Source organism: Dipteris shenzhenensis, chromosome 29 (assembly GCF_047967505.1).
Source record: "Dipteris shenzhenensis isolate YYH24624 ecotype China chromosome 29, Dip_SZ_1.0, whole genome shotgun sequence".
Taxonomy (NCBI): domain Eukaryota; kingdom Viridiplantae; phylum Streptophyta; class Polypodiopsida; order Gleicheniales; family Dipteridaceae; genus Dipteris; species Dipteris shenzhenensis.
The window spans coordinates 15,625,057-15,646,393 of record NC_141624.1 but is presented as its reverse complement, the minus strand read 5'-3'; the positions used below and the strand labels follow the sequence as shown (position 1 = coordinate 15,646,393).

Below are 21,337 nucleotides of genomic sequence, written 5' to 3'. Positions count from 1 at the left end.
GCCAGTTTGGATGAATGAGTAGTCCAACTTCATCAAAAGATTGACATTGGACCTCTTTAAAACACCATCGACCTCCTTGAGCAAATAAGGGATTCTAGCAATGGGGAGTTCCTTGGAGATAATTCATGTCATGATGAGCTAAAGGGAGAGAGAGAAACTGGTGAAGATGAAGGGCACTAGTGAAAAGAAAGGAGGATGATATAATTTCGGCATTGCTTTGCTACTAATGTCAAGTAGTGAACTGTTGGCCTTGCCTTTGCTATTCTTCTTAACACAACTCCAATTCAAACCATCATACTCCATGATTAGGGATTAAGTTGGTCATCATCACTTTTTATCTGCTATGCCTCATAGATCCAAGAAAGTGTGGCACCCTCTCTATAATTTTTGAATGAATCCATTGTTAAAGGTTTTGATCAAAGGGGCTTCATTGAAACCTGTAGTTGTACTATTTTGATTCCTAGGATTGTGGATATGAAATTCATGCATTTGAACCATTATAAGTTTGAATAGTGTCATTTTTATAGATTCTATGAATCATCTAAAGAAAAATTTTGGTTCGAACAATATTTTTTACCCATTGAAACACTTTCAACATTTGGCATTCCTATCTTGCCAAGCTCATCCCATGTTCATATTTTTTACAATCGTAGCCATCGTTAGGCCATGAAAAAACATCTCTAGTTACGACAAAACAATGCATCCTGTAGGTGATTCTCCTTAGAGATGCATATTGTAGAGGTGCCTTCCTTTGGTAGAAAAATGATACAAAGTCCACGTGATGAGTGTTCTATTTGCTATGAGTGCTAAGAGACTAGTGACTTAGAATAGCTCTAAGTTAGCAGGTGCATTATGAGTGCTCCTTTCAACTACATATTCAGAATCCACAAATCCCTTTCATAACTTACCTTTTAGTGGTATCAATTAAAGGACCATGATTAGTTGATGCACAAAGGATTTCTTTTGAGATATCTCATTAAATATATATTTTGTTGCCCTAATTGTGTTTTGCATTTCAAAGTAGAGTTCAACATATGCAAAAAATATCTTAAATGTGCTTTATGCCACAAATACAATGATCTTCCACATATGTCAAACACTACTCCAAAGCAAGCCTTTCAAAGTCATAAGATGATAGGCCTTATTCCTTGGCAAAAAGCTTGAGATGCCCAGAGATGTACCATCACATTTCGATCCCATGTCACATAGACGAGCTTGACATTCTAGGACTTAGCCAACAACTCTAAAGCTTTTTGCCAATAATACCTCAGGTTTCAATTTAGTAATTGATACTCTACTCAAAGTTGTCAAACTACTAGCATATGATCTCCCATAAACTTGGGGTGATTGCAATATTGATTGCTAAGCTGAGTCCCACAATTAAAGCTCTCCATTCACTCATATTCCAAAACACACATTCCATCATAGCTCTAGATGTGATGTCTCCCTTCTTCTTTCCCTTCCAAAATACAAAATCGCCCGGCCACGGTCGTGCAGTTGTAAAAAAAAAACAAAACATTATCATGTGGCTAGATAGAGTAGGAGGGAAGGGGGAGTGTGTAGCTGCAGCCGCGTCTCCCCTCCCTTCTCCCCCCTCTTCCCCCTTCTCTAAATGTCCCCTCTCCTCCCCCTCCCCCTTCCCCCCCTCCCCTCCTCCCCATCCAATCTTCCTCCCCTATCCCCTCCCCCTCGTCTCCCCTAACCCCTTTCTCATCCTACCCTTCCCTTCTCTTCCCCCTTCCTTCACTTCCCCCTCCCCTCCCTTTCTTTTCCCTCTTCCTTCTCTTCTCCCTTCCCTCCCCTTCTTTTCTACCTCTCTCCCTCTCTCTCTCTCTCTCTCTCTCTCTCTCTCTCTCCCCCCCCGCCTTCCCTCCCCCTTCCCTCCTTTCCTTCCTCCTCCCCTACCCTTTCCCCTTCCTTTCCCCCTCCCTTTCTCTCTCTTTCCCCCTCCCTCCCCTCTGTCAGTAGCCTCAGCATGAATCTCGCACCGACACAGATGAACTAAAAGCCCCACAAGCATGTATGTGCCATGATATGTCTCCTTCTCTTTCTCCTTCTCCTCTTTTCCTCTTTTCCTCTCTCTTTCTCCCTCTCTTTCCCCTCTTTGGATCTCTTTTCATAAGCATATGTATTTGCCTATGCTTAAGCTCTCTCTCTTTTTCTTTTATGCTCATATGCTCATGCATAAGAATAAGCATATCCTTGAACAATTGCACATCATTTTCAGTCATGAGAGGTTGCCTAAAATTTTTGCTAGCTTGTGGAGTGCTTTCCAAACACAGGCTCTCATATTTTTGACATTAGGATTAGCTTCTAAATTTGTTGTGCACTTGCACAATGCTTTCCAAAAAGCCCAAGTTATGCCATGCTGATTCTTACCATGATTCGATAAGAATGTTTGTGCCTTTCCACCACCCATTGAAACTTTACATGGAAGATTCCCTAAAGTCCCTATGAGTTGTGCATCTTTTTAAAGTGTGACATTGCCTACATGACATCCCATGCTAGACAAAAGAGCTTCAGCTTGTAATAGAAGCTGCAGCCCTTTCTTCAGGTTTCATATTCCATACATACACTATATGTAAGTGTAGCAATTGTCGATCAAGCGCATCTCTACATGCAAGACACAAAAATGTACTCTTTCTAGTGGGATGTTTAAAATTGCATCCCAACTTTCATCAATTTTGTCTTGATCTAGTGCACTCTCTTGATCGCAACTCATAACACCATTTCTCCATTAGTACTTACCATCTTCCACATTGTTTTTACTAATCTTTGTGTTCTTTCCAACTTGTAAGTGCATGCAAAAGAGACATGGGTATGTTGCATTTGCACCTGTCTCAACTCTAAACATGCACTTCAATGTTTTGTTACAACCAGATAGATGCCATTTAATGCTAAAAGATCCAAACCCTTCAACATGAAGAAAATCTCCCTTGGTCTGGGCATCTATAATGCTTGGAATTGGAGACCATTCAAAGACCCACTTCAAGTAAGAGTGGGTCTCCTTAAGGACTTGAAATGTTGCAAGCCACCAAATATGCTTTTCTGATTGCACAATAAAATCTTCAAAAAAATTTCTTCTTATGCATGTTGTAAAGCCTTATTCAAAAGTGTAATGCTGACTCGCTCTAACTTGTGTCCTTTAACTACTTCACACTCATCCATTTTGATAACAAACACTAGTTTTCCATTGCAATTTGCAAAAGCATAATAGTAAAGCCATCAAGCCTATGAACAGGTTGTCATGAGCATGAAGCTTTAAAGGAAACATGAAATGAAGATCTTGCCTTCATGTTCTAGAACTGGACCATTGCAAGTTGCACCTTACGTACTTCCAAGAACACATTGTTGTGCTCACTGTATTGAAATGCACGTAAATTTCTTGAAATCTTTTTTGATCGTACCATTTTTTTGGCAACTTGATCATTGTGCAACACTATCTAAAATGTGCAAAAAATCAACCACCATATTTTGCACAATAGAATTAGATCTTTTTCTTTCTCTAATAAGATGTTAAGGTCTCGGCAACATTGGATTCTTATGAAGTGCATTACAAAAAATATTAGAAATGGGTAGGTATCCTTGCTTGCTAATTCTAGCAACATCACAGGGGCATGCACCACTTCAGATGGGCCGACTATGTTCCCCAGATCATGGACCACCTCTTGTAATACTGCAAGGTGCAATGCACCTCGTCTTGGATCTTGAAGAATTCCTTATTTTTTATGGCACTCCTCACAACATAAATCTTGTCACAAGTGTTCTTTCCAAAATTTAATAAAGTTCCTACAAAATACTTTTAGTACATGAGGTCAACATAATGGAGAGAAACAATGCAAAAAATTTAAAGTACATTCAACAAATATACTGAAAAAATAGAGACATAATACAAACCATGTGGCTTGGACTCTATGCTTCCTTGCAACGAAGTGATTAGAAACTATGGGCTGATCTATACTAACAAGTGGGGGATGTTTTTCTTTTAGCATATTTTGGTGAGCTTGCCCAAAAATGACAAGCATACTCTCTCTCTTCTGCTCATCATCATTATAATCATCCTTTGTCATGCATTTTGATGTCAGCATTCATCTATGCGGATATGCTCCTAGCAACGTCCTCTAAGAGGTGGTGGCCTGGGCATTCATCTTCCAACCCCTGACACCTTTGGAACTATTGGACTCAACTTTTGATTATGTATATAGCCACACCTTGGTGCTAGCATGGGATTTGGGGTCCTTGTACTTGGCAAAGGCATAGGACTAGGCATTTTATTTCTAAATGGTGGGGCATAACTAAGATTTCTCTATCATATTGTCATCTTGTGACACAAGCTATTGCTAACTTGGATGCATCCATAACTCAATTCCTGGTTGGAAGCTCGACTAAGGCCATGCTTAGTCTCCTCTTCTTGACATCTGTATCAAGAATATTTTCTATCAGGGCCTGAGGTATGTCTCATTTCATAGCCAAATTTGTATTTTTGGCTTAGAGAACCATGCTCATGGTGCTCGATGTGCATATAGACCTGTTGGACTCCTTAGAATGGAGAGACTCTCTGATGACTACTCGAAAACTTCTTGCCAGTATCTGAAGGTTGCTTCTTTATTGAAGGGTTTAGACCATATTGAATGCAAAGTTTCTTCTTTATTGAAGGGTTTAGACCGTATTGAATGCAAAGTTAGAATTGGTTCACTAGTGTTCTTATGGAAGTCAAAAAGTAGCTCTCTCCACACCTTGCAAGCTTTTCATCTACCTCAAGCTGTTCATTTCAAGTGGGTCTTTAACTCCTCCTCATGGTCTCAATGCTCATCCCTTATTGGCTCAGCATTCATGGTAGCTTCTTTGTCTTCCATATTCTACCAGCCTCTTCTACCTCATCACATATGTTCTTCTCTTCTTGTCGCATATCTTTCTCTCCTCATTGAACGTGTATCAAAAATTTCTTATTGTTTGAAGATACAAAGGGCTACCTGAGAGCAATTCTCAGTCCAGAAACTAGCCATCAAATAGGCCTACAAGATATTGGAGTCCTCGGATTGTCCTAAAAGGAACAATTTATAACAATTTGCTAATCTGAGCAATTGCTATTGCTATGCTCGGGTTAGCATAAACTATTGTTTTGAGAATCTTTGCACTCAATTCTATAGACTTCTATTCTCAATCCACTCAATTTACCACTTGTTAACTTTCAACACATCTATCCTGTGTAGGATCGTTGAATGTTGACAATCTTTAAATTCTATCACCTTGAGTTTGTGACTGATATGCCCAACACAGTATAGGTGTGTGCACACTTTGGTGAGAGATGCACTCTCTTGAAATACTAAGGCTACACTACAAGGTCTCTAACTCCATGTGGGGCTTTGAAATAAATTTCAACCATGAAATTCTAATAGATGGGGCTCTGTGCTATGTGGGAAAATGGTATGATGATGGGTGATTACTCAAGTGGAATTGGAAATGGATCAAGAATGTGCACAACTCAATAATAAGAAATTGTATCATTCCAATAGTCTGTATTGAATACAAATCTCTCTCTCTCTCTCTCTCTCTCTCTCTCTCTCTCTCTCTCTCTCTCTCTCTCTCTCTCTCTCTCTCTCTCTCTCTCTCTCTCTCTTTCTCTTTCTCTCTCCCTCCCTCCCTTCCTCCCTTCCTCTCTCCCTCTCCCTCCCTCCCTCCCTCCCTCCCTCTCTCTCTCTCTCTCTCTCTCTCTCTCTCTCTCTCTCTCTCTCTCTCTCTCTCTCTCTCTCTCTCTGTGTGTGTCTCTGCTCACTTTTTCTTGACTTAGAATCAAAACTCTATGAGCCAACAACTCATACTCCATGCTCTAGTCTCTACACACACATGACTAGTTAGCATCAAAATATGAATCCGAATCCCTCATAGTTCACTTTTTGTGTCACTAAAATCACCTTGTGAATTGAAATGGAGTAGTTAACCACTTTCCTAACTCATTCTCCTTGCTTGTTTTATAGATCCTGCTGATTGGCCTAGCATTGGTCATTGTCCTTGTGCCCTTCTAGAGATATGTCACTTTCCTCAATAGTGTCATTAGATCCTCTTTGGATGATCTCCACCCCAAACAAGATGATGGTATGAGTTTGAAGTTGTTCCTTGTTGATGATGTGGGGATAAATATGCCAATGGCTCCTTTTGATTCATCTCCACTATAGAATATACTATGGAAGCCAAGCAAGATCATGCTTTGACATCTTTTGATAGAGCCATTATTAGCACATATTCTAGTGATTCTTGTATAGCATCATTATCATTAGAGGCTACTCTTTTATTTACATTAAATCCAATGGATCTATATGGCATGGGGATTAATCTAGAGATAAACGATGGATTTGGTTGAAGATGCCAAATTTGATGTAGTCCCAATTACTTATCCATTTGTTCTTAAACTTGTGGTTACCAATTTCATAACTTCAAATTTTTGTGTAGGTTTCAATTTATTTTGAATCCCAAATTTATATTTGCATTATTATCCTTCAATCAATGGAAAAGAGGGGATGAAAGAGGGAAAAAGAGCATAAACATAAGAGAAGGAAGAGGGGAAAATGAGAGTGCTCTCAATGAAAACAAGAATGGAAGAGGGAGAGAGAGAAACAAAGAGCCAAATAAGTTTTGGTGGGTGTAGAACATCCTAATCTTCTTTTCCATTCATTTATATATGTGTTTGAGTATTGTACATAACTGAGGTAAAGGCAGAGTGACCTTTAACCCCCACAACCTCCCACTTAAAGGACAATGTGCCTTTAAGGGAGAACAACCAGTGAGCATACTATCCAATGCCCATCAATACATGACAATACTCAAACCGCTGACTAGGTAGACTCTTCGTCAGCATATCTACAGGGTTATCATCTATATGGACCTTGACAAGCTCTATGCGCTTATCCACAAGTACCTCCCTAATGAAATGGTAGTGACCTCAATGTGTTTGGTCTTTGCATGAAAGACCGGATTCCGTGCTAGCTGAATAGCACTCATGGAATCACTATGCAATGTCGGTATACCTGTATGAATCCCCAAGAGGAAGAAAGGCATAACAACACAGAGGCTAAATCAAAAGAGGAAGAAAGTGATGAGTCTAGATACTGACTTGGATGCTCCTTTAAATATAGTTGGGAAATTCGCTGATGATCAAGAAATGGAGCAATGGAAAGAGGAAAAATAACACAAAACATGGCAAAGAATGGAGTAGAAGAGGAAGCTTAAACCCCAACCACAATAGGATCATCCATGGCTCAGAGTTGTCAATGATTTTTCGCATGGGACACTTGTGGTGGGAGGAAAGCCACTCCCAAGGAGAACCCCATAAGCGTTCCAACCCAACAACCCATAGTAGGTCCAAGCCAACAATCCATAGGAGCAAAGCCAAGCCAAAGAACCCACAAGAGAAAATGACCCAGAGGTGGTTACCATGTTGGTGGTGGTGGTGGTGGTGGCAATGGTGGTGGTAGTGTGGTGGAGGTGGCAGAAGACACTATCGAATAAAGCCAAGGAGGAGGGCACCCTTGGAAATAAAGTATTGAAAGAGCATTAAATTGTTTATGCCTAGAGCTCCTTTTTCCCATTTGGTGAAGAAGATTTTGCAAGAATACATGGATGATGCTTGAGTTCAGAGTCCGCAGAAGTACAGATAATCATTGTTATGGAAGATGCTAACTTGTGTTGCATACATGCAAAGAGAGTGACCATTATGAATAAATATATAGCTCTTGCTATTCAGATCAGAAGTGATCCATTGTTGAGAAAATGTTGAGTTGTATACAATACATATTTCATTAATTTTGGACTCGTATGTCTACCTTTGGACTAATCCTAAAACTTCTTTGCAAATGGAAAGTTTAATTTTTGAAACGATCCCTTCCAAATCAAAAGTTTATTTTATGGCAGTATCCTTTCCAAATAAAAAGTTTTACTCACATGATCCTTTTGCACTAAAAATGGAAAAAACGAAATTTTGTAAGTTTTCGGAAGCGCAAAAAATAAAAATTATAAAATTTAAGGTAACATTTTATAGAAACTGAGACCTAACTTTTTCTTAACTTATTAACAATTTAAATTAATAAAAATAATTTAAATGCATCCATATGTGTGTGTGTGTGTGTGTGTGTGTGTGTGTGTGTGTGTGTGTGTGTGTGTGTTGAGAGGAGAGTAAGCAGGGAGAAGAGCAAAGGGGGAGAGAGTGAGAGAGAGAGACCAAATGTGCGGGTGTGAAGTGATGAGCCACACCACAAACTCATTAGGTTTTATTAGGATTAGGTTTTCACCCTATGACTGTCTTAAGACAGTCATAGGTGTCATAACTTTAATAAAAGGGTGGCAATGTGCCTTTACCCCAACAACCTCCCACCTAAAGGCCAATGTGCCTAAAGGGGAGAAAAGAATAAAAATTACAGCAATGTATACAAGACCATAAAATAAGAATGGTCTCATCCTAATCCCATGATGTGGCGGCAATGTGCAAACCGCTCTGTAGGCAAGCTCTTAGTGAGCAAATCTGCAGGATTATCATCAGTATGCACTTTCACAAGCTCAAGTCGCTTGTCTTCCAGCACCTCCCTGATGAAATGATATTTCACATCTATATGCTTGGTCTTCTGATGAAAGACCGGATTCTTTGCCAACATGATAGCACTCTGACTATCACAATGCAAAACTGGCATATCTCCTGTAATGCCCAAATCTCCAACCAGCCGAGTAAGCCATATTGCTTCCTTGCAAGCCTCAGTGGCTGCAACATATTCAGCTTCAATGGTTGACAGTGCAATGCATTTCTGCAACCGAGACACCCATGATATAGCACCTCCTGCAAAAGTGAAAATATAACCGGTAGTAGATTTCCGGTTATCTGCATTCCCTGCATAGTCTGAATCTGTAAAACCATGCACCAATGCATCCTGCCTACCATAGCATATGCACAAGTCTTTGGTACCCTTGAGATACCTCAAGACACCTTTCACTGCTTCCCAGTGCCGCTTGCCTGGATTTGCCATATACCTGCTGATGACTCCCACCGCAAAAGCAATATCCGGACGAGTGGCAACCATGGCATACATCAAAGAACCAACTGCAGATGCATACGGAACCTTGGCCATTTCAGCCTTATCATCATCTGATCTGGGGCTGTCCTTACTGCTGAGTTTTAAATGAGGAGGCAACGGGGTACTAATAGACTTCCCCCCCTCCATTTTAAACCTCTGCAGTACTTTGTCAATGTACTCCTTCTGTGACAGAAACAAAAGTCCCTTGGACCTGTCATGAGTAATCCGCATGCCAAGAATATGGTTTGCATCACCCAAGTCTTTCATGTCAAATGGCTTATGCAGTTGTTTCTTCAAAGCACTAATCTCATGCTGAGATTTACTGGCAATTAGCATGTCATCCACATATAGAATGAGTAGCATCAAACTGCCATCCTTTGCCCGTTTGGTGTACAAGCAATGATCGGTCTCACACCTATGATACCCTTGGGACTGCATGAAGGCATCAAACTTCTTGTACCATTCTCTTGGCGCCTGCTTGAGTCCATACAAGCTCCTCTTGAGCTTACACACAAGCTGCTCTTTCCCTTTAACAGCATATCCCTCTGGCTGACTCATATAGATCTCATCATGGAGATCTCCCTGAAGAAAAGCAGTCTTCACATCCATCTGACATAAATCCATGTCGTCATGAGCAACAAGAGCTAACACTGCTCTCAAAGTAGTCATCTTGACTATAGGGGAAAAGATCTCATCAAAGTCAATGCCCTTCTCCTGCTTAAATCCCTTGGCAACCAATCTGGCCTTATACCTCGGTAAAGCATTTGAATCCACTTTGACTTTGTAAACCCACTTGCATGGCAAAACCTTTCTGCCTGCAGGTAGCTGCACCAAGTCCCATGTATCATTTTGAAGTAGGGAGTCCATTTCAGATTGCATGGCTTTCTCCCACTTCCTTTTCTCTGTTCTTCCCATAGTTCCTTGAAGCTAGAAGGCTCACCACAATCTGTCAGCATGATAAAATCAGCCACATTATTGGCTCCTGGAACAAACCTGTCAGGAGGCCGTTGTACACGGGTGCTCCTCCTAACAAAATGTTTCGGATTAGGCTACTGTCTAGCCTGTTCGTCATGCATGACGGGTGGCTGTACCACCATATTTGGCTATTCTACAGCCCCATTTGCTGGCATATCCAGTGGTGCATTATTGGCAAAATTATCTGGCTGATTTTCAGCCTGTATACCCTCTTGAACAGGATTATCTGCAGCAGCCTGCTGCTGCATATTAATGGGCATTCTTTGCTGTCCGACATCATCATAAATAACCCTCCTGTATTCCACAAGTTGCATGGGTTCTTTGTGTACACTATCCTCTTTAAAGATGACATCATTGCTGCGTAAAATCTTCCATTTAACGGGATCCCATAACCTGTACCCCATTTCACCTTCGTCACCATAACCCATAAAGATGCATCTGGAAGACTTTGGCTCCAGTTTGGTGCGCAGTTCTTTGCGTATATGAGCAAAGCACTCGCAGCCAAACACACGTAAGTGCTTATATGAAGGTGGCTTGCCAGACCACATCTCCTCTAGCACTTTCAACTCCAAAGCCTTGTTTGGCGACCTGTTAATAATGTGAACTGCTGTTTGCATGGCTTCTGCCCAAAAGCCATGGGGCAATGCAGCATAAGACAACATACATCGAACCTTCTCCTGAATAGTTCGATTCATCCGCTCACTCACACCATTTTGAGATGCATTATGAGGGGCTGTGAGTTCATGTTTAATGCCCTTAGCTTCGCAAAACTGTACAAAAGCATTTGACACATACTCACCCCCATTATCGGATCTGAGGCATTTCAGCCTGCGACCTGTCCGATTCTCAACCTGAGCGACAAACTTCTTAAAAGCATCTAAGGCATCGCCCTTATGCTTCAAGAAATAGACCCACACTTTGCGTGTGGCATCATCAATAAAAGTAATGAAATACTTTGCACCCCCTAGTGATAACTGTGGCATCTCACACAAATCAGTGTGTGTGCACTAGATCAAGCGGTGCTCTATTCTGGGGAGTTCTCCTCTTATGACGAGTCATAGAATGCTTGCCAAATATGCAATGATTACAAGTAGGCAAATCTGAAAATGAAAGAGACGGCAGATAACCCAAACGTGACAGTTCTTGCATTCCTTTAACAGACATGTGTCCCAACCGGCTATGCCACAATGAAACCTTCGGCAGCTCGGTTATGGCAACAACATGATTACCTACACTGGAAACATAAAGAGGGTACAAGGTATCACTCTTATAACCCTCAGCCACTACAACCTGGCCATCAGTAATCACCCATTTGGAATCCCCAAATGTGGTGTGGTAACCACTGTCATCCAACAAGCCAGTGCTAATCAGATTTTTCTTGATTTGCGGCACATGGCGAACACCATCAAGCATAAATATGCGTCCATCAGGGAATACTATCTGTATACTGCCAATCCCTGCAATCTGACATGCATAGTTGTTCCCAAGGTGAACAACTCCATGAGTACCTGTGTAGGAAGTAAACCACTCCCTATGAGGAGTAACATGAAAAGAAGCACCTGAATCCAAGAGCCACGTGTGCATGTCATGGCCATCAATAACCAATGTATGTGCAATTACAACATAAGAGCATAAAACATCACGCCTGTCACTTTCACTGTCTTCTGCTGCAACATTCACTGCATCCAAGTCATCTACCTTGGCCTTGCCTTTGCCTTTGCTTCCACTGCCTGCATCCTTTGCCTCAGCCTTCTTGGCTTTCTGATCCCGTATAAACTTGAAGCACTTAGACTTCACATGTCCCTTCTTGCCACAATAAAAGCATTCAATATCCTTTTTGCCACGGGACTGACTGCGGGATTTGGACTTACTAGCAGATCTCCCCTTCTGCTGAGTCCTGCCTCTATCCTGTACCTGCAAAGCATTTGAAGACTTGCTGCCCACATTATTTTTCCTGCTCATCTCCTCCATAAGGAGAGAGCTCTCCACATCAGCATACATAAGAATGACATTTGAATTTGACAGGGTGGTCTTGAAAGTGTCCCAACTCTCAGGGAGGGTACACAACAAGAAAGTAGCCTTGAACTCCTCATCAAGGTTCAGTCCCTATGCAATAAGCTGTGTAAAGATGGCATTGAACTCACTCAAGTGTGAGGTCATAGGTGTACCTTCCTTCATGCGAAGATCAACCAGCTTCTTCAACCAATAAACCTTACTGGCTGAACTCTTTTGGGCATACAATTCTTCTAGTCTGTGCCATAGACCATAAGAGGTCTTTTCAGCCTGAACATTGAACAAAAGGGTATCAGAAATAGTAAGCATGATAGCTGCCCTTGCGGACAAATCAAGCTCCTCCCAGTCATCAGCTGCCATGTCAGATGGCTTGACACCCTTCAGCCTTATGGGCTTAGAAATCTTCTTTAACAGAAGTACATTCAAACATTGTTCTGCCCATAATGCATAGTTGTGTGCTCCTTCCAATTTCTTTATGTTCAGAATTGAAGATTCACTTCCCCCTGATGCCATATCAGATAAGGAAAGTTCCTGTCTCCCTGTAAGTCAAAAATGACTTAATAAAGTTCTGATTTCTCAGAAAAAACTTGCTCTATAAAGAGTCAGGAGCACTCACAATAGTGCTGATTTTTTACTGTCAAGAGAATCTGCAGCAAAACAGTAAATTTCCTCCAGTTACTGTACCTTCTGACACACTGTACCGTGCTCAAATAGGCATAAAATTCTGATTTCTCAAGAAAGAACAGTAATTTCATAATGCTGCAGTTGCTCCACAAGTGCTTTAACAGTGCATCATCAGCTGACAAAGCACAAACACTGCTGACCTGATCACTTCTCCCACCTTAGATGAGGTACTGCACTGATTTAATATGCATAAACCACTTGGCATACACCAAAAAAAAATCAGACACTTCAGCCTGTCACAAAACCTGCAACAGAAAATGGGATAAATCCCAAGCAATCACCCTTCTGCCAAGGGGATAAAATGCATCTGAAGATCTCTGTCAGTAACCCAAGTGCTCTCAAACAAAATCTGGGAAAAAGCCCCTTGATCTGACACCTGAACCAAGTGAAGAACACCTCAACACTGAGATAGCATACAATGTGAAAATCTTTCTGACAAAATCAACTAATAGTGTAATGCATATACTGCCCTGTGTAGAAATGACATACACAGATCCCAACGTACAAACACTCAATAAGGAACCGTTTGAGCACTGTCAACGATGGACAGTTAGGGACCGAGTAAACTCGATGCGCCTTGGCCAAGCGTGGCTCAACTGAGGTTCTCTGAGTGTTGCACAAGAAATGTGACCTGCAAGAAAATGTCACCTCCACACTGCGAAAATCGAGACAAATGTGTGCACTCTGGCACCACACTACCTCAAGGCATACAAAGCATCAACTGCCAGGTAAAAGCCCTATGATCTGCTCACTTGTAAACTGAGATTCAAACCCAGTAAAAGCATATATCCTCTGTCAGATGCATAAATCCCGATATCTGTGCACAAGTCCTCCACGAAGAAAGAAAATAACTGAAAAAGTACTTGCTGTACTTCATGCAATGCAATGCACCTCGGGTAAGACCCAGATCTCCTCACTGTACCTGAGCAGGGTACAGATCCAAGGAAAGAGTTCGAAATGCACTCCTCTGACACAGATCCAAACCAAAAAATGCACCTCCCTGATGCAAAAATTCGGAAGCAACTCCCTGCACAGTTCGTACGGCGATCCGTACTGTTGCAGACGACTGTCTGTACTGCTGTACGACCGACACGTGTCCGTACGACGGTCGAAGGTACCAGACGAAGAAAAAAAGTACGGTGTCCGTACGGATGTACGAACGTCCGTACATCCGTACAGCTGTACGACGCGACGCGCGATGCACAGATCTGCTCACACGTGCGCTGCTCGACGCTGCCCTCGACCGCGCGATGCCCCGCCCTGCTGTAGATGTCCCGCGTCGCCCTGCTGCAGCTGCCTACGCTGCTGTCCTACTGGCCCGCGATGCACACTGGCAACTGCCCTGTGCAATGCTAAGGGCACGAAGCCCAAGAGGCAAGGGGAAGGGTAGAGAGGAGAGTGGGGCTGGAAGGGAGTAAGGCTGGCTCTGATACCAGTTGAGAGGAGAGTAAGCAGGGAGAAGAGCAAAGGAGGAGAGAGTGAGAGAGAGAGACCAAATGTGCGGGTGTGAAGTGATGAGCCACACCACAAACTCATTAGGTTTTATTAGAATTAGGTTTTCACACTATGACTGTCTTAAGACAGTCATAGGTGTCATAACTTTAATAAAAGGGTGGCAATGTGCCTTTACTCCAACATATGTGACCCATTCATGACATTAATTTACCATAAGAGTCCTCTAAAATCCTCAAAATATCATAATGGTATTGATAATCACCTTTTGAGAGCTTCAAAACTCTAAAGTTTGAAAGATATCGCTCATACGACTAAAACCAAAAAGGTAATTTCAAATATACACAAAGCACCACTAAATAAGTTGAAGAAACTAACCAAATCACAAAGAGAAAACGACAACCAACCATGTACAATCCTCCCCCGTAGATGAGTGGCTCATGCTTCCTCATCTACAAAATTTATAATATTTCCTAAAAGAGCCAAAGTTATCCCCCTCTCTTCCAAAATAAGGGATGCTGTTTACATAGCCTCTTTGGGCTTGATTTATCCAAAAATCATTTGTCCTCTGACAAAAATATTGCCCAAAGTTTACAATGTCAAGGAAATGAAAAATTGACCCATTGCCATATAGTATGTGTCGTGTGACACCTCAATCAATGTCCTCCCACTACTTCAAACCTTATCCTTGCACCACCTGTACTCAAGCCGCCAATTGCATTACTTGTTAACAATCAATTCAACGAATTACCAAATCAATCAATCCCAATGTAATTACGCTCAAAGTACAATAATCAAACACAACACCAATAACAATAGTAACATCATTATTAACATGGAATCACCCACAATACGGACCATCTAGCATGGCAAAGTTGGTTAGGCAACCCCAACTACACCACACAAAGCATCCACTAGAACTCCCTTGTGTCTCATGCAATTCTATGGTATATTTTACCATAATCAACACGACTACAAATAAAAGAATATACACAACAAGAAATATCAAAAACTCCTTGCAGCCTATTAATGACTCATTAAAAACTCTGATCGAAGTCATCTCTTTGGTTATCTGATTCTCAAATAACTCCTCTTGTAAAATCATCATCTCCTCAAGATCAATTTGAGGATCTAACCCTCGCCTTAGAAAAACCTCATATATTTTAAAGAACTTAACGCCACCACTTTATAACAAGGCAAAAAAAGAAAGAAACAAGAATTATAACACATTCTTACAAAAATAACAAGACTTATAAAATTAAAATACTCTTTCTAAAAATCTAGAGGTGAAAGCCAATCTTTCCCTTCGAAATAAAGCGTATAAATGGTGGATGAGTCTTAGAGAAGTTGATAAAATTCGAAGTAGTGAACTAAGTTCAAACAAGCTCTTCTTTAAAAAAATTTAAGTGAAAATGAATTAGGAAGGACATGGGAAGCTTGGGCTAATCATAATATAGATAAAAATACTTTAGCCATATACATAACCAATTGTAGGGAGACAATCCTTTAAATTGATTGATCAACTCCAAGAAATAAGAAATATTGTGAGAGGTTGAAAGACAACTATAAGGTTGAGGTGAGAAGAAATTCTTCCAAAACGTTTGAGAAAGCTATCAAGTATGCCCAAATATATGATGATACGACGAGGAGTTCTAGAATTGGAACCACAGAACGAGCTACTTTTGTCATGAGATTCAATAAATTTCCCAATTTAAAAGGTGCAATTTAAAAAGAGGTTTTCCATGCACAACCCGAGGAACTCCAAACACAAAAATATCATCTTTTGAAAAGAGAGAGCTATGAAAAGACTAAGCAAAAAATAATTCTCTTTAGATGTTTAGTTAAAGATCATTCTACTTGAACCTACCCTAGAAATAAAAAAGGTACAAGGACTTGTGCATTACCGCTTCGAGATACTAAAAAGTAAACTGAAGTAGTAGTTTATCACAAGGATAGTACCCATGTGTTGCGTATCATCGACAATGTGGCTGCTTACTTTTATGTCCTCGTGATTTACCCAAGATGCATGGAAATAACAAAGGGTAAAAAGTAAGGATTATGGTCGATGATTGAACTCCAAGTTGCCTGAGAGTCGAAGTGTCCATAAATATGCGGTCTCTCTAGCAAAGGACAGCGACAGTGATAAAAGTTTGGGATATCATAATACATATTGTAGGGTGAACATTCAAGGATATTAAGATGCCTTGGATTTCCAAAATTATGCATCTATATATATCTAGATGAATCCAAGAACATGTACAAACTCATCCTCTAGTCACTCATAAGGTTAAAAACCATAAACCCCTATTAAAAATCGACCAACAAAGGGTACGCACAACGGAAGACTGATAGAATAGCCCGAGATCTCACAGTGTGTGGGGGCTGTGGAATCACAAACTTCTTTACTTAATGTGCATCCCATAGATGTGCAGATCAGGAAATAGACAGTAGACATAGCCAGATATAGAATCCACCAAAACAATATATTTCCGTCCAAAACTATGGACAAAAGAGAGAGATTCAGAGTCCCACCAATGATGTGGTCCTCTGATCTTCTCTATCTGCTAGTCTCTTCTAAAACCATGACTCCGCATGCTCTACCTGAGCGTAGTAGACTCTGTCCAAAATGTTCTTCTCCACCTTGCTGCCCTGCGTGTCAACCTAGGTAGGCAGCCCTCTGTGAGCTAAGTCTGCAGCTCCTCAGCCCACTTCACCTCCTGATCATAGGCCCAACTCATGCTGCTCTGCTGCTCCTTCCTGCTCCCTGAAGTGCTGCTCCAAAAGATGAGATATGAGGGCCTGCAGGAACTCCTTTTATACCCCCACCAGGGCTGTCAAAAAACTGACCAGCCAGCCTCATCCTGGCCAACTAGTCTGCTTGCTGGCCGACTTGGTTGGCTGGTCCAACCAGCCCTATATAAGGGCCTTTGACAGGCCCTTTTGGGCTGCTGCCTTTGTCCCTGTCAAAAAACCGACCAGCCAGCCTCATCCTGGCCGACTAGTCTGCTTGCTGGCCAACTTGGTTGGCTGGTCCAACCAGCCCTATATAAGGGCCTTTGCCAGGCCCTTTGGGGCTGCTGCCTTTGTCCTTGTCTACGCCTATTGCAGACCCATGCGCTGCTGCTCCAGGTCTCCCATGCAGGCGCCTATTTGCCCTGCTCATGCTGCCACCTGTGCACCTCTGCCAGTCCTCTGACAGCTGCCCACATGTCAGCCTGTGAGCTGCCCATGTGGCAGCCTCTGCCCTTTGCCGTGTGCTGCCCACATGACAGCCATCATGCTGTCCATGTGGCAGCCCCTTTTCTTCACTCTTTTCTCTGGCCAATTCCCTAGGTCTCCCTCCCCCATGCTCTCCTCATATGGGGGCTCACAGATGGAGAGGTGACCTTTCCAACAACCCCATCATGCATCGATCGGACTAGCTAGAATGACATCCCCACTTACGTCATCAACACGCAACAGTGGGTGTAGACCATAGTGAAAACACATGCTTGCAACACACCTCTACTCCTATGGTAGATTGAGAAAGTCTACTCTCAAGAGTCACGAGGATAGGTTCCTTCTCCAAAAGCACAAGCGTCTTTGTACATAAAGGCTTGAAAGTTAGGAGCATCTGGTACAAATAAATCATCTATAAAACGCCTAACTTGGCTAAGCTTATGTAAAATGATAAGGCAGGTATTGATAGAAATAAGACGTTGCATAAACTCAAATTCATAAGTGAAAAGATTAAAGTTTGCTAAAAAGCACATATCGTAGTCAGATGGATAGATAGATCTAGGGACATTGAGTGCATCTATTAGTGACCCAAAGTGTTAAAAGTATCCAAACTCATTCGATTCCCATCATAATGGGAAGGCCAGTGGTCACCCAAAAGATTAAGAAAGCATCATGCATATACAAGGCACTAGCTATTACGGCATCCCCTCGACACCGTTGGTGCAACGGGTGTGAACCATTCTACAAAATCCTCACTTTTAAATTTCTCCCAAGACTCCAAAGGTGAAGGGATGATGGCTAATTACAACTGGTGACAAGAAGAATTCATTTTCGTCCCTCACAAACGTATAGTTCAAAGCAAAAATTAAATTAAAAAGACAGATCCCCTGAAAAATAGAAAGAATTGTCACAGTATCAGGAAATTACTATTTCTAAACCTAGAAATAGACATAACACAGCTAAGTCATTTAAAATAATAGGAGTCGTACTCATAGGTATGCACCCTATCTGAAGTCCCGAAGTTAAGAAGGCAAAGAGAAAACAGGGACACTTACTTCATGCGAGCGTGTAACATGGAATGTTGTTTAGGACCACGAGATCCCAATTTTACTGGGACTCCACCTTGGAGCTTGTCCGCGAATCGTTTTTGAAAAACGATGTTTGAACAACCTAGTACAGAAGACAAACCGTAGCTACCACCGCTACAAGTCAACAGACCCCTTTCTTCCAACTGGGCCACGACGGCCAATCTAGGCTTGATACGTTGCTCGAGGCTCATGATTAAGAAACCGGGAAAGCGGACGGCCTCTTTAATGTCGCGATTCAACACGTTGAGCAGGTAGTCAATTTTCTCTCCAAGGTTTTCCTGTCGACAAGAAAGTATGGTAGGAGTCGTTTCGACCATCCTCATAACCTCTTCTTGGGAAAACCCCCGGGATGCTAGCCACTCAAATCGCGCTTTCACAACGTCCAGTTTCCAGCAGCAAGTTTGGGATAAGATAGCATACATGTAAGGGGAATCTGGGTTACCGCCCATTTTTGCTAACAGTTCCAAGCTCTTAGCCAGTTTGTCTGTGGACGAGGCAGCCAAACCCGGACGCCTCACAATAAGCTTGAGAACTGCTTCCCTGGAAATTCCCCTCTCATTCTCGAGAAAATCTACAACTTTTACCGTGTCGGTGCACAGTAGGTTAGGGTGGCTCCTGAGCATCTTGCATATGTCTGTCGCACTTAACCCTACAGACTTCAGGTAACCAATCCGGCGCTCGAGCGTCTCCAGCTTCGCAGTGAAGGCCAGTCCCAAGCTCCCACCCCCAATCTTGGGTACATGCAGGCCATATTCAGCAAAGAAATCAACCTTTTGACGAAGGTTGGTGGTGGCGAGTTGGAGGAGGCTAGGCCATTGGGTGACGAGAGAGGGGCCGAGGAGGTGGAGTTTGGCAGCGAAGTCACGCAAGGGAGCGGAGGAGAAGTGGGAGAAGCCAGGGCGGGAGAGGAGGCGCTGGAGGCGAGCGGGGGAAGAGCCTGAGGACAAGAGGAGGTGGAGCTTATCAGGGAGGTCAGGGGGGAAGGAAGGGAGGGAGGAGAGGATGGAAAGGGAGGGGGGGTCGGAGAGGCCGAGGAGGGAGAGGCGATGGAGGAGGGGAGGGGGGATGGGGTTGGGAAGAGGAGGAGGGGCGTTGGTGATGGAGGGGGACGAGCTCCTCCCCCGAGCAACTGTGGTGTAGTAGTTGCTCTTGTTGTTGGTTGCCCTCCTCACTACTAGTGCATACATCTCCTCGTCTCCTCCTTTCCCTCCCTCTTTTCCCTTCATATATCCACACCTCACATCGGCTTTCTAGTTACTAGTATCTACTCCATCCACTTGCTTTCATTCGGAGAGTGGCGTCTGGCCTTACCACTGGGCTAAAGACACCTTCAACGCTCCGAAATGGATGGGCAATCCAATGGAAAATGGCCTCCTCTCATACACAGAGCTCTCTACACATACTGCAAAGCTCCATTAAATGCATTGAAGGGATTTCGTTATTACAGCGTGTGAATGAATTGGCTCCATCACTCCAACTACGCATTTTCTTAACATGTGCACTGACTCTAAGAGTTTTATTCAAATGAATTCAAGCTAGTTACACACCGCCGTCCCGCGCCCAAACTAAACCTAGTGGGGGAGGAAGGAAGAGATATGCAAAAAGTGTCCTGCGATGTATACACACTACCATGTCCATCCATGACCTGAATCTAAGAGTGGAACCCCTAAGTACACTGCGGAAAGCCAAAGAAATTACTCCAAACTCAAACCTGAGAAAAATTGCTAGGGCATGGGATCCTGAACACTCCTTGAAGAGAGTCAAACCCACTACTGGTGTCGAGGAGAAGCTTCAAGCCAAGCAAAAGAAGAGCTCACAGGAGGGCTCGAAATAGACACCCATAGCTCCAATTACTATTGCACCCAATAGGAATGGTGCCATGAGCAATACAAATTGCCTCACCTAGCTAAAGGGGTGTTGGTACCTGCAACAAACCTTCAAGGATTCTCTCTAAGCAACACAGCTAGCTAGAGGGGCTCTTGAGGTGTTGCAAGAAGCACAAGCTGCTCCAAGTAGCTCACCGACTAGCAGCGGCACTAGAGAGGGGGTAAAACACCTACAAATGAGGCAACACAAGGAAGAGAAGGATTGTGAAGAAGGAGGGGGGGAGGAAGCTCAGGTGAGCAGGGAATGGGAGGGGCAGCACAAAGGGGAGGAGAAGAATCGTATACTCCAGGATCTGCAAATTGGCTTGATTGTTGATAAGGAAATGTTTATGGGCGACATGCAAAAAGAACAAAATACGAGCCTATGGAGGTTTTGGTGGGTTGTATACTGTATCCATTAACATGTACACCAAGCATACATACAAATAATTTACAAATGTACTAATTTTATATAGATACACACACACACACACACACACATATACACATATATATAGTATATTTATTTATATGTATATCTATATTAGTAGAATATGTGTGTGGTTCATCTGAGCCTTCCATTTGATTGGCTCCTACTGTGTGGTTCACCATTTCATCTCTCCTTCCATCATTATGAGCTTCTCCTTTGAGCACTTCTACATGATTTCGGAGCCATGTTTTGAACCTCTTTTCCCTTGCCTTCAGGGGCCTCTTATTATAGAACCCTTTGACTTGATCTTCTCCGCTTTAAAGAATTAGATGGCTTATCATAGAATTGGCTAGAAACCGGTTACCAATATTATATCTATTGCCATTTTTGGATCCTTTGTTTCCTACCTCATGAGTCAAGCTACATTTCTGACTTGTTTTTTGAAGGAGTTTTGGTTGTGGACCCGTGTCAAGAAGACATCTAAAAGAATTTAAGATTCTTACCCTCATAAATCACAGGGGGAGACCCTATTAGCATGAGGAGTTTTAATTT

At 42.4% G+C, this 21,337-nt stretch overlaps 1 protein-coding gene across 2 annotated transcripts; it reads right to left on the bottom strand.

Moving 5' to 3' along the window:
* Positions 1–14,415: 14,415 nt before the first annotated feature.
* Positions 14,416–19,701, bottom strand: LOC147882488 (uncharacterized). Of its 2 annotated transcripts, none has more exons than XM_087400749.1 (2): positions 18,458–19,701; positions 14,416–14,880 (listed from the first exon to the last, which is right to left on the bottom strand). In XM_087400749.1, exons 1-2 carry the CDS (start codon positions 19,675–19,677, stop codon positions 14,859–14,861), a joined length of 1,242 nt encoding a protein of 413 aa, XP_087256875.1. In that variant the 5' UTR covers positions 19,678–19,701; the 3' UTR covers positions 14,416–14,858. The 2 variants fall into 2 exon arrangements, with proteins under 2 accessions (XP_087256875.1, XP_087256876.1); XM_087400750.1 differs by lacking the exon at positions 14,416–14,880 and adding an exon at positions 18,030–18,289.
* Positions 19,702–21,337: the final 1,636 nt, after the last annotated feature.